At 35.4% G+C, this 17,868-nt stretch overlaps 1 protein-coding gene across 3 annotated transcripts in view; it reads left to right on the top strand.

Annotated features, from left to right (window-relative positions):
• The window catches only part of ATG2B (autophagy related 2B), a 147,488-nt gene that overhangs the window by 17,881 nt on the left and 111,739 nt on the right, over positions 1 to 17,868 (top strand). For all 3 annotated transcript variants that reach the window (XM_027849045.1, XM_027849044.1, XM_027849046.1), the window contains exons 2-5: positions 1,416 to 1,578; positions 9,173 to 9,325; positions 10,792 to 10,894; positions 17,702 to 17,864. In XM_027849045.1, the coding sequence (XP_027704846.1) occupies positions 1,416 to 1,578; positions 9,173 to 9,325; positions 10,792 to 10,894; positions 17,702 to 17,864 (582 nt within the window). The remainder of the gene's footprint in view (positions 1 to 1,415; positions 1,579 to 9,172; positions 9,326 to 10,791; positions 10,895 to 17,701; positions 17,865 to 17,868) is intronic.

Below are 17,868 nucleotides of genomic sequence, written 5' to 3'. Positions count from 1 at the left end.
GGGAGTAAAGATAGGATGGGAACTTGAGAGATGGTAGTGTTTATGAGGATTTTTTTTTATAAATAATTTATTTTTAGTTTTCAACATTCACTTCCATAAGATTTTTAGTTTTAAATTTTCTCCCCCTTCTTCTCCTCCCCCTTCCCCAAGACAGCATGCCATCTGATATAGGCTCTATTTATACATTCCCATGAAGCATATTTTCACATTAGTCGTGATGTAAAGAAGAGTTAGAACTAGTGGGAGGAATCACTAGAAAGTAGAAACAAAATACAAAAGAAAAGGTGATCAAATCGTATGCTTCCATCTGCATTCAGACTCCTAAGTTCTTTCTCTGGATGAGGGTAGCATTTTACATCTATGAGGACTTTTAAGGATGAGAGAGGAAGATGGGTATATTTGTAGACAGCAGGGAAGGAACCAGTAATAGCAAAAGATAGAATTAGAGAGAATGGGGAGAGGATTGTTGGGCCTGTTTTGCTGAAGAGAAATGGGAGGGGATGGGATCAAGGATACATGTAGAGAGGTTCATCTTCCAGAGGAGCATTTCATTAGACTGAAATGAAGGAAAGGATGGGGGATATGAGTGAGTTTTGAGATGTGGAGGAGAAGTGACTCTCATGGGGAAGAACCTTCCAGCTGTCTTTAATTAGTCACCATATGTATGAATGCCCTACTTTATAGGTTGACTATATATAATATCTCCTCAGGGGATGTATTGCAGCCAGTTGCCTATCAATTTTCCAGAGGCAATTGTTAAAATTTTAGTGTGAACTTTTATACTTCAGAAATCAGCAAATGCTACAAATATGGCCTTGATTTATTGTTTTGTTGATTCTTTAGGATTAAGAAAGTGATGGAGGAAATGTTAACGATGCAGGTTATACTTAAAAGTATCTCTTGCTTTTTTTGAGAGCTGGTTGTTAAACATTTACCAGCACACCCCTTCTTGAGGTTTACAAACCACTTTACATGTGTTATACCATTTAAATCTCAAAACAGCCCTGTGGGATAGGTAGCACAAGTATTATTATTCTCATTTTGTAAATTGCAGTTCATAAAGAGCAAGTGGGACTTGGGACTCCAGGTCAGTGAATGTTTTTCCCTTTCTAACATATTTTCTCCCAATATGCTTAACACTATGCTAGATGTTCCCTGGGGTATATGGAGAACATAATCCATCCCTGAATCTCAACATACCTTTTGTTAATGTGTGAGATAAGAAGTAAAGAGTAAGCACAGTGATGTAGTGTCTTCCACATAGTAGACATTCAAATGTTTGGTTTAAAATAAAAGTATGTATAGTATTCCAACTTGCTCTCTTATTACTAAATTGTATATTATACTGTGTTCAGTTTTATATATAAGCGATTTTCAAATATAATTTTAAAAATGAACTTCCATTCTTTCCTTAGAGTCTCAATGAAATTTTGGAGTCTGCAGATGCACCTCTAGAAGTTACAGAAGGATTTATTCAGTCAATTTCTCTCTCTGTTCCTTGGGGCTCATTGTTACAAGATAATTGTGCACTAGAAGTGAAAGGGTTAGAACTGGTGTTCAGGCCTAGACCTCGATTAGGTAAGTATGCTGTGAACCAAATGGTGCTGGTTATAACTATTTTATTTGGTTCTATTTTCATTTTGTCAATATGATTATGTAACTCAGTGCAAGGAAGCTTTCAGGTTTTTTATCTGAATTCTTAATATGTCCAAACTGAACTTATCTTCTACATACTTGCCATTCCTCATAGTTTGTATATTTCCATTGATAATGCCACTGTCTTTCAGTAGGTTTAAAGTCTTAGAGTAGTGAGTTAGGTAGGACAGCATAATGGAAAAACAGTGATGGACTTAGGAATCTTGAACACCTGATTTTTGAAGTCCAGATCTGACATTTAGTGATCATGGTCATGGTTAGATCACTTAATCTTTCTGAACCTCAGTTTGTTTATCTGTAAACTAGATAATAATTGCACTATATTACTCATTTGTGGAGAAGTTGCTCGGTAAATCTTAGTACTTTACAAATATAGAGTTTTCTTACCTTTGACTCTTCTTTTCCTCCCCGTATCCAACCATTGCTTTATCTTATTGCTTTTTTTAAAAAAAAATTCTAACATCCATCACATCCTTTATACTCCCTTTGCAACTATTGATTACTAGAAGTTTATCTTTTAGAACTTTTAAAAAATAAAAACATCCTTGCCCATCAATATAACCAAACTTGAGCAGTAACTATTTACTTTCAACTATAGTCTGCAATAAGGCCAAATGTTTGGACTTTTTGTTACTTGTTTTTCTTTTTCTTTCTAAGATGTTATCAAAATCTCAAGAGTAACTTTTAATCTTGGATTAAAATCTAGGATAGGGGAGAAGTGTTTAAAACAAATTATTTTGAAAATTGACATGCTGGACATTATGTGATGACTGACCTTAATACACTTTTAGCTCTTCTCAGCAATGCAATGATCTAAGTCAATTCCAAAAGACATTCATGGTGGAAAATGCTGTCCACATCCAGAAAAAGAACTATGGAGTCTGAATGCAGATTGAAGCATACTATTTCCTTTTTTTTTAAAAATTTCTCATGATTTTCCTCTTTTCTGATTCTTTTTTCACAACATGACTAATGTGGGAATATGATTGTATGTGTATAGCCTGTGTCATTTTGCATGCTGTCTTGGGGAGGGAGGAGATAAGAGGGAGGAAAATTTAGAACTCAAAACCTTATAAATGTGAATGTTGAAAAACCAAAAATGAATAAATAATTAAAAAAAAAGAAACTTGACATGCGAGAGAGATTGGATTTTTAAAAATAGGAAGCTGCATATTTTGTCTTATACCACAATATATAAACACCTTATTTTCTTGATGTGTAACATAGATTTTCAGGTGCTGGCTATGTTTAATATAACTGTTTATGAAAAACAATTTAATTCCATTTTTCATGTAATTAACTGAGCTTTGTCCTCTACATAGTAATCTTACTTCAGTTGGTCCCTCATAGGAGGATGGCATTCTTTTTAGTCCTCTTTAAATAATGATTCCCTATCCTGCTACCTACAAAGGCTATTCTGAACTCATCTTTAAGCGTTAACATGGTATCTGCCCCATTTACATTTCCCACTGAGCAGCTTGTGCTGTCCTTTGCCTAGAAAATAGATGTCATTGTCAAGAGTCCATCACTTCTCCTTTCAAATCTCACAATCCATTGACACCATCCATCCCCTTTATTTCCTTCTCTATTCTAGGCTTCGTTGAAGAGATGGTTCTTTTCTTTACCAATGTCTGCTACTTAAACATGTATTCTTTTAAAAAATGTGTTTTCCACAGTTTATTGGCGTAATCAAGGCTTTTATTACTAACCAAGAAACTTTGGCAAGACTACCATACACAGGGGTATGCAGACATTCCTAGATACTCATGCATTTGTATATTGTATTAGTTACTGAATGAGTAAGTTCACACATTGGTGTCAAACCCTCATGGTATCACAGAGAAGTGGAAGAACTACAGGGTGCTTGATAATTTTTGTCGTGGGTGTGGTAGATTTCTCAAATCACCCAGTTCTATTAGATTTTTTTTTTAATGGGATTTTTGTTTATGACTTTCACTTTTATATTACCTGTATTTCACTCATATGCCTCCCTCCATGCGGGCCTCCCCCTTCTGCTTCCCTCCCTGCCAGAAAGCTGTCCCTTATAGTATTAAAAAAGAAAAAAAGGGTAAGACAAAAAAATTTAGCAAAACCAATCATTACATTGAAAAAGTAACATTATATGCAATGTGCCACACCTCTGGACTCCTCCTTCAAAGTGATGGGGGAAGGTTTTTTTTTTAAATACCTTTTATTTAGGGCCAAGCTCAGTCATTGTAGTATTGCAGCAATAATTTTTATTTTATTTTATTGTTGTTCTTCTTTACATTTAAATTGCTCTAGTCATTGCTTCCATTATTTTCCTGTTTCTGCTATTTCACTTGGCATGAGTTCATGTAAGTATTTCCATGCTTCTCTGTAATAGAGTATGTTTGTCATTTTTTACAGCATAGCAATATCCCATTAATTCATGTACCAAATTTATCATTGTGTTGACTAGTCAGTGTGTTCTTTGCTACAGCAAAAAGGGCTGATTAAAATACTTTGATGTTTTTCTTTTTGTCAGAGACCTCCTTGGGAATCTTAAGATCAAAGAGTATGGATATTTTATTCACTTTATTTGCATTATTCCAGATTTTTTTTTTCAGAATTGTATCATTTTACAGCTCCACAAACAATGCATTAGTGTGCCTCTCTTTTCTACAACCCCTCTGACATTGACTGGTTCCTTCTTTTGTCATCTTGCCAATTTGCTGAATGTAAGGTGAAGTCTCAGGGTTATTTTTGTCTGTGTTTCTCTTACTAGTGATTTAGGGAGTTTCTTAAAAGTTTGCAGTCTTTTGGAGAACCGTTTGTTGCTGTCCTTTGACCACTTCTCTATTGGGGAATGACTTTTGGTCTTACAAATTTCTTTTGTCTTTATATCTGTTAACTAAAAAAAATCACAAGTCCATGAGACATGTGTTGCAACTTATTTCAGCTTTACAATTACAATTGTTCTCTTGTTATAAGAGAAATGAACATGCATGTGGAACTCCAAGTGCAAGGAGTTCACAGTCCAAACAAAAGCTTGCATGTTTATGAAATTTCAACAAAGGGAGGAAGAGGAACAGCAATCTCCTCCTAAATGGGAGTGGCATGGGAGGAGAGAGAGAGCGCAGTAGGAGAAATGGACTAATTCCCACCAGAAGGGGCGGAGAAATCATTAATAAATAAGATGACAACAGCAGCATTCTTTTCCCTTGGGAACTGCTAGACATGTAAATGTGATGATCTGCTTACCTGCAAGGGTCCCAGCTGCACAAACAGTTTTTCGTTCTGGTGTAAACTGACTGGTGCCTGTCTTGACTCCCAAGGACACACAGAGAATCTAGCTTGGGGTGCAAACAACAAATTATGTCAGCTCATGTTGGAGCTTTGTCCTTGACACATTCAGGGCCTCCTGCATACTCCAGGTCCAGTGTTTCTGGAAAGCATGGCAAGTCAAGAAGATGAGTTCAGGGGGCCCCTTCACATAACTTAGATGTCACACGCTTTCTCAGAATAATCTGATAACAAAACTTTTCCCCCTGTTGACATTTATTTATATATCCTAGTAATTTTGTTTGTGCAAAAACTTTTCAATTTCATGTAATCAAAGTTAATTCTTTTATCTTTGATATTTGTGTCTGACCCTTGTTTGGTTAACAATTCATCCCTTATCCATAGCTATAAAAGGTATATGATCCTCTGCTTCTTGTGCTTTTATGGTAAGATCTCCAATATCCCATTATCCTAAAAGAATATTTTGTTGGTACTCTTTTCTTTCTCTCTTTTTTACATAGCTATCATTACTCACCAAATCCCTCTCTCACAATTGCTCTTTTCCAAATAGAATCCTTTCCCTTGTGACAAATAAGTATAATCCAGCAAAACAATTTCACTCATTGACTGTTTCTGAAAATTTATGTCTCTTTACCTGTAGTTGAGGGATTCTTAACCTGGGGTTAGATTTCAAGGGATCTGTGAACTAGGATGGGAAAAGAAAAATTAGACTTTAAAAGTAATTGATTTCCCAAAAAGGAAAAGGACTTACATGTACAAAAACATTTATAGCAGGTTTTTTGGGGGACAAAGAATTAGAAAATGAGGGGGATGCTCATCAATTGGGCCATGGCTGAACAAGTTGTAGTATGTGATTATGGTGGAATACTGTTGTATTATAAGAAATGATGAGCAGGATGTTCTCAGAAAAACCTGGAAAAACTTGCATGAGCTGATGCAAATATTGTAAGATGATCAGCTCTGAATGACTTAGCTATTCTCAGCAATACAATGATCCAAGACAACTCTGAAGGAGTTAGAATGAAAAATGCTGTACATCCCCAGAGAAAGAACTGATGGTATCTGAATACAAATTGAAGCATACTTTTTTTTTTTTTTACTTCTTGAGGTTTTTTTGGTCTGTTTTCTTTCACAATATGACTGTTATGGATATGTTTTGCATAACTGCATATGTATAACCTTAAAAAATTGATTTCCTTTGTAATTTTATGTATTTTGTTTTATTCATTTAAAAACATTCTGAGATCATTGTATTGCTGAGACTAGCTTCATCAGACTTATTTGCAGGTGAAAAATGAAATGACTGAAGAAACAAAGGATCGATCTTTTGAGCATGTCACTTTATTAAGCAGTATATGCTAATTGTTCAACAAACTGGGAGCAGATCTCTTCAGCTTAGGCCTAGACCCTGAGTACAGAGAGAGAGAGACAGATTTTTTTTACATTAAAAACAATCAAATAAGGCCAGTTAATTAAAATAAAACAGTACATTAGGCAATCTGATTTCTAATTGGATGAAAGATTAGGGACTTTCCAGGTTGGGAGGGAGAGAGCCAATAGATTGCCATTCTCTGAATTCAGAAGAAGAAATTTCTCAATCCTCCCAAGTGTTTGCAAGCAATCAAAAGAATATGGAAATAACTGATTGATCAGTATGGAGCTAGTTTTCAGATAAGACACATGGGTTGCTTGAGATTTACAATTGTGAGAAAACTCCTTGCATCAACCTTTGGATCTGACCGGGTTTCTGGTCATCATAACCTAGGTCCTTAGTTGAGGTTCTGTAAGCAGCAGGTAAAAGGAATACAGCTTCCCAGCCACTCAGGGCTAGGTTCAAACAATACAATAAGGTTTTTTCCCAATTCCCATAATGATTAAAATTTTCTCACAAGACAGAAGTTGGACTAGACCCATAATTGAATAGAAAGGAAAATGAGCTAGCTCCAGAATTGAGTTTCAAAATGAAATCAATGTGGTTCACTCACTTCCCACAATCAGCTACTCGCTGTCCTCGTTATCTCAATTCCATCACTACTTAAAGGAGTACATAACACATAAGAGGTTAAGAATTGTTACTCTCGTCCATCCCCTCTCTCCTCCAAGTTCATCTGAAGTCATAATTGGTAATTTTATTGATTATAACACTTAAATCTTTCAGTTGTTTATCTTATTCTAATCCTATTGTATACTTTTTTGCTAATTTCACTCGGCATTAGTTTATGCAGTTTTTCAAGGTTTCTCTGAATGCTTTTTCATTATCTCTTAAGGTCTAATGATATTTTATTGCATTTGTATGGCATGTTTATCCACTCTCCAATTGATAGGTATCTATTTTGTTTCTAGTTACCTGCTACAACAAAAAGTGCTACTGTTAATTTTTTGCAGATGTGTCCTTTCGATCTGATTTTGACCTCCTTACAGCATATGCCATGCACATTTAGTGACTGAGGATAATTCGAAATTGCTTTTTAGATCAGACGGGTACACAGCTCTAACAACATACATTGGTATTCCTTTCCTTCCACTGACCCTCTAGAAATTGCCATTTTACTTTGTTTTTTGTCATCTAGGTAGCTAAGTGGTGCATTAGATAAAGCACTACACCTGAAATCAGGAAGACCTAAATTAAAAACTGACCTCAAACAATTACTCGATGTATGACCCTGGGCAAGTCACTTAACCCCTGTTTTTTATGGCACCTTTTCCCAGGATTATTGTCAGGATAAAATGAAATGCTTTGCAAATCTTTAATTTACAAATTTTAACTATATATAAATGCTAGTTATTGTCATTATTATCGTCTTTGCCAATCTGATGAGTGTCAAAGTTGGTTTAAATTTGCATTTCTCTTATTAGTGATCTGGAGCATTTTTTTGTATTATTATTGATAGTTTACATTTCTTCTTTTGAAAACTTCCTGTTCGTATTCTCTGACTACTGGAAATGACTCTTACTCTTTCTTATGTATCTATAAATTCTCTTCATATTTTTGGATATGAAGAGAAATGTGCTGCATATGTTTTCCCCAGTTAACTTTTCCTTCCTAATTTTTATTGCATTGATTTTGCTTGTGCAAAAAGTTTTTAGTTTTATATAATCAAAATATCCATTTTCTATCCTTTGAACCTCTCTTTCCCCTTGCTTAATAGCTCTCTCCCTACCCATTGCTGCAAAATGTATTTCCTTCATTAATTTATTTTTGCTGTGACCTTTTATATCAGGTCATGGATTCATTTGGAGCTTATTGTGGTAATTGGTATGAGGTGTTGGTCTAAACCTGATTTCTTCAAACTGCTTTCTGGTTTTACCAGTAGTTTTTGTCAAATAGGGAACGATTACGTCAGTAACTGATGCCTCTTAGCTTATTGAACACAGTGCTGCTATGCTTTTGAGTCTTATTCACCTAATCTGTTCCATTGATCACTTTTTCAAATTTTTTTATGCAGTACCATATAGTTTTGATAATTACTACATTATGCTGTAGTATTAGTGGTGCCTGTTTTTTCTACTTAAAAAAAATTTCCCTTGCTATATTTAACTTTTGTTCTCCCAAATGAATTTAGTTCTTTTTTTGTCTAGTTCTATAAAGTAATGCTTTTGTACTTTGGCATGACACTAAGCCTGTAAATTAATTTAATTTAGGCAGCATCATAATTTTTAATATATTAACTTGGCCCAACCATGAGCAATTAATATCTGATTGTCTTCTGTTATTTCTGTAAAAAAAAAAAGTTACTGTGGGAGGAAGACTCCCAGATATTTTGTGCATTCTATAGTTATTTTGAATGTAATTTCACAATTAGCCTCTTGCTACTTTTTTCTCTCAACATGCCACAATTCAACCACGTTATTTGAGGAACCGTACTGTTCCCCCCATATAATATTCCATCACCCATCTCCACATCTGTATACTGGCTTGCCCCCATATCTGGAATGTTCCTACTCCCTCCCCCCATCTATATCCATTAGAATCCATAATTTCTTTCAGAACTAAGCCTAGGAGTTACCTTTTTCATGAAGCATTTCCTTGGCCTTTTAGAGGCTAATACTCTTCCTAAACTACTTTGTATTCATTTTGTCTATATTCTGTATGTACTTATATATGTGCATATATATATATATATATATATATATGCTCTCTGGATGCGGAATCTTTTTCCTTTGTATCTCCAGTACTTATTCCAGTGTGTGGCATGTAGTCAGTAGTTAATAAATGCTTGTTGATGAATTTATTGGTTTTTTTCTTCCCTAGCAACTGGCTCTGAGCCCATGTATTGGTCAAGTTTCATGACCAGCAGCATGCAACTGGCAAAAGAATGCCTTAGTCATAGATTAACAGATGAACAAGGGGATGGATCACAGCCTTTTGAAGGACTTGAAAAATTTGCTGAAACCATAGAAACAGGTTTGTTCTGAATTTCTTTGTTGTGTCTTAAAAAACATGTATTAACGCTTATGTATTTTGTGTTTCTCATTTCTAGAAACCCTATCTCACCTTCTAGACTGAACCCTCCTATTAATAACAACATCAAAAAACCCAAGCAAAAACAAATATTATCATGACTGCATCTGACAATGTATGCAACATTGTACACTAATAATCCCTTGCCTCTCCAAAGAGGAGGAAAGTATATTTTATTATTTGTTTTCAAAGACCTTTGTATAATGTTCATGGTTTTTCCTTTACTCAAGAGTTCAGTTTCTGTGTAATGATTTTATTTATATTGGTGTGATTTTATACACACACATACACACATGCATATTTATATGTGTATATTCTTTTGGTTCTACTTACTTTATTCTTTATTAGTTCGTTTACGTCTTCTCATATTTCTCTGAATTCCTCATAGTTTTCATTTCATATTGGTATAATATTCCAGTACATTCATATGCCATAATTTTTAAAGCCATTCCCCACTTGAAGATACCTTCTTTGTTTTTAGATCTTTGCTCTCACAAGCAGACTGCTATGAATATTTTGTCTGTGAATATTTTTATTCTGTCTTGGGTATACTTAGTAGTGAGATCCTTTTGTCATAGGATGAAGTTGAAATCATTTACAACAGTTAATAGACAGTTAAAACTTTCTTGTATAATTCCAAATTGATAATCAATGTGGTTGGACAAGTTTATAAATCCACCAGCAGTGTATCAGTGTGCCTCTTTCTCCATACCTTTTTAACATTGATCCTGTTTTTTGTCATTTTTTTATATTTACAAGGTATGAGGTTGTTTTAATTTTCATTTCTCTTAATATTAATGATTTGGAGCATGTTTTCAAATGGGCACTTTCAGCTTGCAGTTCTTATAAAAACTTTTTTGTATACTTTGATTATTTATCTATTGGGATATCATTTGAATTCTGAATTAAATTATAGAATCTTAATGTGGGAAGGGACCCTCAGAAACAATCCATTCTAAAATGTAGGTTCAATATAGCTTCAGAAAGCAAATCAATTGAGGTCTGTTTATATGTATGTGTATACATAAACACACACATACATACATACACATACATATTTGAACTTATATAATTGAGGTTAGTAGTATTAAGTTTTTTACTTTTTCCTTTTTTTCTATGTCTTGTTTGACTATATCATACTTTTTATAAAGAAGGATATTCTGTAGTGCTTAGAGTTTTATAAATAAAAGCTTTTTAACAATGCACAAATATGTATTAGGTCATAACACATGTCATTTGCTCAATTGAGGATGGATTTTTTAAATTGAAGAGGTTGGAATTTTAAAGTATTAATAATTTAGATTGTCTTCCAGTTAGATTATTTTGGTTCATTTAATATATTCTGTTTGTTGTGTTCAAGAAAAATAGAATATTTTTAGTAGAAATAATTGTTATCTGTTTTGTTCTAGTTCTAAGAAGAGTGAAAGTCACTTTCCTGGATACAGTTTTGAGAATTGAACATATACCAGAAAATTCAAAAACTGGAACAGCACTTGAAATTCGAGTAGAAAAGTGAGATTCCTTAAATTTGAATATATGACTTCGTGATATTTTAAAATAATAAATGAAATCCTTGATACATTAGCATTCAATTTACCTTTGGGGATAAATGTTGTTGTTAACAAAATACTTAAAGCTAAAGCAATGCTGTTCATATTTTGTTCGGTTCCAGTGCCATTCTTGAGATCCTAAAGATATAAGATAACCTGGATTTACCTGGGGAATGATTGAATTTACTGTTTCAAATTCAGCATAGGTGATGTTGATTTAATTGAGAACAAATCAAGTGAACTGACATTTAATTGAATGCTAAACATATAAAATTCTCATTTATGGACAGCTAGGGGACAACTAGGTGGCACAGTTGCATGGAATGCTGGGCCTAGAGTCAGGAAGACTCATCTTCCTGAGTTCATATTTGGCCTCAGACACTTACTAGCTGTGTGACCTTGGGCAAGTCACTTAACCCTGTTTGTGTCAGTTTCCTCATCTGCAAAGTGAGCTGCAGAAGGAAATGGCAAAATGACTCCACTATCTTTGCCAAGAAAAACCCCAAATGGTATCACAAAGAGTTGGAAACAACTGAAAAACAACAACAACAAAAGTAGTACAGTGGATAGAGCAGTGGGCTTGAAGTCAGGAACACCTGAGTTCACATCCAGCCTCAGATATTTACTAGCTCTGTGGCCTTGGGCAAATCACTAAACCTCTGTTTGCCTCAGTTTACTAATTTTAAAACAGATAATAATAGCACCTACCTCCCAGGGTTGTTGTGAGGATCAAATGAGAGAATAATTATAAAGTGCTCAGCACAGTGCTGGTACATAGTAAGTGCTATGTAAGTGTTAGCTGCTATTTGTTGTTGTGATGATGAAGTGCAGTTTTGAGATGTGTAATTTTTTAAGTAAGTTTCATCATTACAGAAGACCAAAAAGCTCTAATAAAAATGTATAGAAGTATAATTTCATCCGTCTTGCAGTATAGAAATTCTCTTCGCTGATTGAGATGTGCAACTTAAGGAGTTGTATTAGGCAACAAGATATGAAGTGATTTGCCTATTTGCCAATACAGCTATTATGTATCAGTCAGGATTTGAACCCAGGTCATCCTGATTACATGGTCACTATCCTTTATGCCACATGGCCACTTCAGGGCTTTATTACATCTATCCATATGTGTCATATGTTTTTATCACTTTTTTTTTGACCCACTCACTATTTATTATTTCGTTGTTAATTCTCTTTTGGGGTCTACTTCCTTTTTTTGTGTGTGTGTGTTTCCTGAATTGAATTCTGTTTTTTTTTTTGTTATGATCTGTAAAAGATATGTTTACTATTTCTGCTTTTTTACCTTTATTTTGCAATATTTTTGTTCCCTAATTTATAGTCAATTTTTATAAAAGTTCCATGTATCACTGAAAAATAGACATATTCTTTAGCCCTCCCATTTAGAAGCCATATGTCTTTTAGGTTTATTTTCTCCAGCAGCTTGTTCAGTTTTATGTTTACCCTTTTATTTATATTTTTGTTAGACTTAATGATATCTGAGAGGGAGTCTCCTGTCATTATTGGATTATTGTCAACTCCACCAGCAGTGCTTTAGTTTTCCAGTTTTCTTACATCTCCTCCAACAGCCAACATTTTTCTTTTTTGTCATATAAGCCAATCTTATAGGTATGCGATCGTACCTCAGAGTTATTTTAATTTGCATTTCTCTAATCAGTAATGATTTAGAGCATTTTTTCATATGACTATAGCTAACTTTCATTTTTTCCTTCTGAAAATTGCCTGTTCATATCCTTTGACTATCAATTGGGGAATGACTTGTATTTTTATAAATTTGACTCAGTTCTCTATATATTTGAGAAATGAGGCCTTTGTCAGAGATAATTGGTGCAAAATGCCCTGCCCCCCCAGTTTTCTGCTTTCCTTATAATTTTGGTTGCCATGGTTTTGTATGTGCAAAAACTTTTAAATTTTATATAATCATATTTATCTATTTTGCATCTAGTACAATTGCTTTTTATTATCTTCTTTGGTCCCGAATTCTTCCCTTATCCGTAAATCTGACAAATAAACCATTCCATGCTCTCTTAATTTGCTTATGGTTTCACCCTTTATGTCTAAATCATGTGCCCATTTTCACCTTAGATTGGCTTATGGTGTGAGATGTTGGTTTATACCTCTTTACTTTATTATTTATTTTTCAGTGTTTAGCACAGACTAAATACTTATTACGTGCTTTTTCATTCATTCATTCATTCTCGGATCTTAAAGATTTGGTCCATATGCTAGGTGCTATCAAAATCTGTGCAGTTCACAATGAATTTCCCTTTGTAGGATGGCACAGTGCCTGGAACATAGTATATGCTTTATTGCTTATATCCTACTGCTTCTGTACCAAATGTGATAGGTCAGACCTGACTCAGGCTGTCCTGGTAGTTTAGTTTTGAGATTAGAGTAAAATGAGATGCTTGTTGACCATGTAACATTTAACAAAATGAAATTTATGGGCTGTAGCAAGAAAGGAATATTCAACAAGAATATAGCTTTGCTTAAATTGGGCATAGTTTCCTTGCCTGTATGTTGGCCATAGTTGATGTTCAATCAGAAATTAGAAGGAATCTTTGTTGACTCCTTTTTTTGTTTTGTTTTGTTTTTTTTTTGGGGTGAAGCAATTGGGGTTAAGTGACTTGCCCAGGGTCACACAGCTAGTGAGCGTTATGTGTCTGAGGCCAGATTTGAACTCAGGTCTTCCTGACTTCAGGGCCAATGCTGTATCCACTGCGCCACCTATCCACCTAGCTGCCCCGTTGACTCCTTCTACACTGGCTTTTTGTACTCAGGCCACCAAGAAACTATATAAAAAACCTAAGATTTAGTCCTCTGAGCTATTTAAATCTTTTTTTTTTTTTTTTTTTTTTTTGCTTTTTGCTGATGCAATGGGGGTTAAGTGCCTTGTCCAGGGTCACACAGCTAACAAGTGTCAAGTGTCTGAGGCTGGATTTGAACTCAGGTCCTGCTGATTCCAAGGCTAGAGCTCTATCTACTGAGCCACCTAGCTGCCCCCTGAACTATTTAAATCTTGAAGACACATGTTCATACTATTTTTAGTAAAAAGCAGTCTAGTCTACATGACAGATATTATATCTACCACAATAAGTAAGTTTGAAGAGAGATGTTTCTGTTGAAGAGTGAAGTTGGAAGATAGAGTTTAGAAGGTTTAGAAGAAAGTGAGAGAAGAGAAAGTGGAAGTACAGTAGAGGTTGCTTTTCTTAAAGTCTTCAGCTGAGAAGAGGAGGATCTGAGGAGTGTTTTTTAAATATGATGACACTTGGTGGGCTTACAAGCAGTTGTGAGGGAGCCAGAATAAAGTGAGAGGTTGAGATTAGAGAGAGAAGATGATAATCTGGACAATCTGCAGAAGAAAATGCAGGGAGATGGGAGCAAAGATAGACACAGAGGGTTGACTGACAAAGAGTGACCACATTTAATAAAGACTTAAGTAAAGGAAAAAATAGTGGGAGATAATGTCATAGGGATATGTGAAATGAGTAGAAAGAAAGAAGAGGGAGCTTAAGGTGAAGGGTCATGATTTTTTTTTGAAGTTAAGTGTGAGGTGAGATCTTCATTTGAGAGTGTGATGTGAGTGGGTGCTGTGAGAAGACTTGAAGAGAGAAGAGATGGTTTGGAAAATCTGTTTAGATTTTCAGTGGGACAGAGAAGCAATTAAGGAAAAGTAGAAGCATTGCCTTTTTGCATTCAGGGCCCAGTTGAGATTAGATAAGACAAGTTTTGAATATACCCTTTGAACACGGCTTTGTGAGTCCAGCTTTGTTGGTTAGTGGGCTGGAGGGTGGAGTAAATAAAAAATTCCTCCCGTATCTTCCATTTATAGAGGATTCAAAATCTCAGCTATTTCTTCATTTGTCATTAGCTACTCTGCTTGATTTCAACTCTACCCTTATCTTCTTCCTGCCTCTGTACCCAGGTACTCTCTGGAACTCCTTCCTTCTCCTTGATTTTCAGCTCCCTTTTGCGTATTATCTTCCTCCATTAGATTGTAAGTTTCTCAAAGACAGGAATTGTTTTTTTTTTTCCTTATGTGGATTCCCAGCATTTAGCACAATGCTTGGCAAATAGTAGGAGCTTAATAATACATAGAGAACCCCATATGTCAGTGAAGGCCAGAATATAGGAGAGAAAAAAGGAGAGAAGAGAGGGAGAGGGGACGAGGGAATAAAAAGTAGTTTGTTAATTATAGAGCAGGAGTTCTATAAGATGCAGTGGAAAGGATAGAAAGCCCTGGAGTATAGGATATTGAGGTGGTAGGTAGACTTGAGGTGGATTGGAATGAGGAATTGGGCAGGTGGAGTTGGGGAGGTGGGTTGTCCTTTGACAGGGTTCAGTATTGTCACTAGGATGGGGAGAGTAAGATGGAACTGGGAACATGTTAACTGTTGGGGAATGAACCTAGGCAGATTATTGTACGGGAGGAGCTTCAGTGATGAAGGCAGGTGTCGAGAAATTTCAAAGTCTCCTTGGCTCAAGCTCTTGAGATCATGTCAGAGCACTTATCCGCTCAGCCTGGTATAGCTAGTGTTATTGTACTTAGGGTCATCCAGAAACCCACTGGCAAGCTCAAGTATCACCTGGCCATGTCATAGTGGGCATGTTCCACCTAAAATCTGAGACTAGAAGCCCAGTATTAAGGATTCAGTGTTTTGACAGATAAACATGGAAGACTAAAATAATTAACCTAAATTGAAAGCAAATTTTTTGGGGTTTTCCTTATTTGCCTTCTTAGAAACCTGATAAATATTTCTCACACAGGTAGATGGGCTCATGTAGAAATAGCAAAGATGATTTTTTTTCATTCTCCCAAGTTTATTTCCAGGTGATAAGCCATATTTAGAATATAGCACACAGGGCAGAATGAGCTTTGTGTATATAGTTATTTGAGATATTTTTGCTGAGTTACATAAAAAAGTAAAAGTTTAATGAAAAAAGCATTTATTAATCTCTTTCTGTGTGTGAGGCACTGTACTTGAGCTATGAATATAAGCAAGCAAGACTGTTCTTGCCCTGACGGAGCTTAAATTTTAAAAGGAGATGACCATACGTAAAGGAGAGCTAGAAAAGGTGATTACATGTGTGGTGGCTTGGTTATGGGCAAGAGAGGATGAAAGCTCACACCACCGCTCAGTGTCTCAGGAACAAAATCTAGGTTCCAGTGGGAGGCCATGAGAAGGATGGCCAGGATTGTGGTTTTATGGTTTGGAAATGGCTGGGAAATTCCATGAAATCCTGGCTAGGGGCAAGTTAAAGTGAGAGTTAACTTACAAGAGCCCAGGGTTCCATTTTCATTTATTCAGAGCTTAGTTACAGTGTGTAACCATTTATCATAAAATATGCTTATAAATCTAAGGGTTTGTTTACAATCTGCATTTATTGGATAAGTGTGCTTTGTGTTAGCATCCTGTTGCAGGAGGAGCCATATGAATACTGATTGAAATTTCAGTCAATGAATGTTATACCTTAGGGATAGCTCGTCCAGTCTCTTACTTTATAGGCAAGGAGAATCATACATTCAGAGCTGGAAGGGATTCAGAGGCCATCTAGCACAACCCCCTCTTTTTACGGGTGAGGAAATAGGCCCATGGACTCTAAGTGACTTCCCTAAGGCCACATAGGTACTAAGCATCAGAAACAGGATTTGAACCCATTTCCTTTGACTGTAGAGGAATAGAACCTTGATTACCAGATCCTATTGTTGTTCTCTTGCCACCATTATAGATAGAATAACATTTTGTATTTTTTTAGATTGAAGACTAGTGACACTTTAAAAGCATCAGTCAAGAAACAAGTGTCTATTAACATCTACTAGGTGTGGCTCCATGCCAGGTTCTGGGACTATAAGTATGAAGAAAAAACCAATCCCTACTTTCAAGGATCTTTCATTCTGATGAAGCATATAAGTATATTCAAAGCATATACAGCATAAATACAAAATGAGAAATACATTTTGTTGTTGTTCAGTCATTCAGTCATGTCTGATTCTTCTTGACTGCGTGGACCATCGCACATCAGGCCCTTCTACCCTCCACAATCTCCCGAAGTCTGTCCAGGCTCATGTTCTTTGCTTCCATGACACTATCTGTCCATCTTGTCCTCTGCTGTCCCCTTCTCCTTTTACTTTCAGTCTTTCTCGCAACATCAGGGTCTTTTGCAGTCAGTTTTTTCTTCTCATTATGTGACCAAAATATTTAAGCTTCAGCTTCAGTATTTTATCTTCCAATGAATAGTCAGCATTAATTTCTTTAAGTAGTGACTGATTTGATCTCCTTGTTATCCAGAGGACTCTCAAAAATCTTCTCTAGCCCATAATTTGAAAGCATCAGCATACATAAAAGAAGAAGGGGGATACCAGTATTGGGGGGATGGGATCAGAAAAAAGAAATATCTAGTTCTGACATTTTATATAGAAGTAGGACAAACTGCAGTTTACTATTCTGACTTTGATAGTGGCACCAAGTGATTTTCTGTTGAACAGAGTATTTTTACCTTCATGAAATTTGCCTCATGAAGTCATACTTTGTAAATTTTAAGACCTAAGAAGTTATTTATGTTTTCTTTGTTTAAGGTTGTTATAATAAAGTATATTAATTCTTCCCCAACTTCACTGGAATATTACGAGCAGTACCCATTATTGAAAACTTTCTGTTAAATAACTTGTTTATACATTTAATATAATAGTAAGTAGATGTTCTTAGTAATTCTGTAAGAAAAAAATTCTTGTATTTTGGATTTTATTTTTCAGAACTATGTATTGTGATGAAACTGCTGATGAATGCTCTGGAATCAATGTACATCAGCCTACAGCTTTTGCTCACAAGCTACTTCAGCTTTCTGGAGTCTCTGTCTTTTGGGATGAGTTTTCTGCATCAGCAAAATCTTCTCCAGGGTCTTCAACTGCACCAGTGGTAA

Source organism: Vombatus ursinus, unplaced genomic scaffold, assembly GCF_900497805.2.
Source record: "Vombatus ursinus unplaced genomic scaffold, bare-nosed wombat genome assembly UNPS02007284.1, whole genome shotgun sequence".
Taxonomy (NCBI): domain Eukaryota; kingdom Metazoa; phylum Chordata; class Mammalia; order Diprotodontia; family Vombatidae; genus Vombatus; species Vombatus ursinus.
The sequence above is the reverse complement of the archived record's forward strand: the minus strand, read 5'-3'. Positions and strand labels throughout refer to the sequence as shown.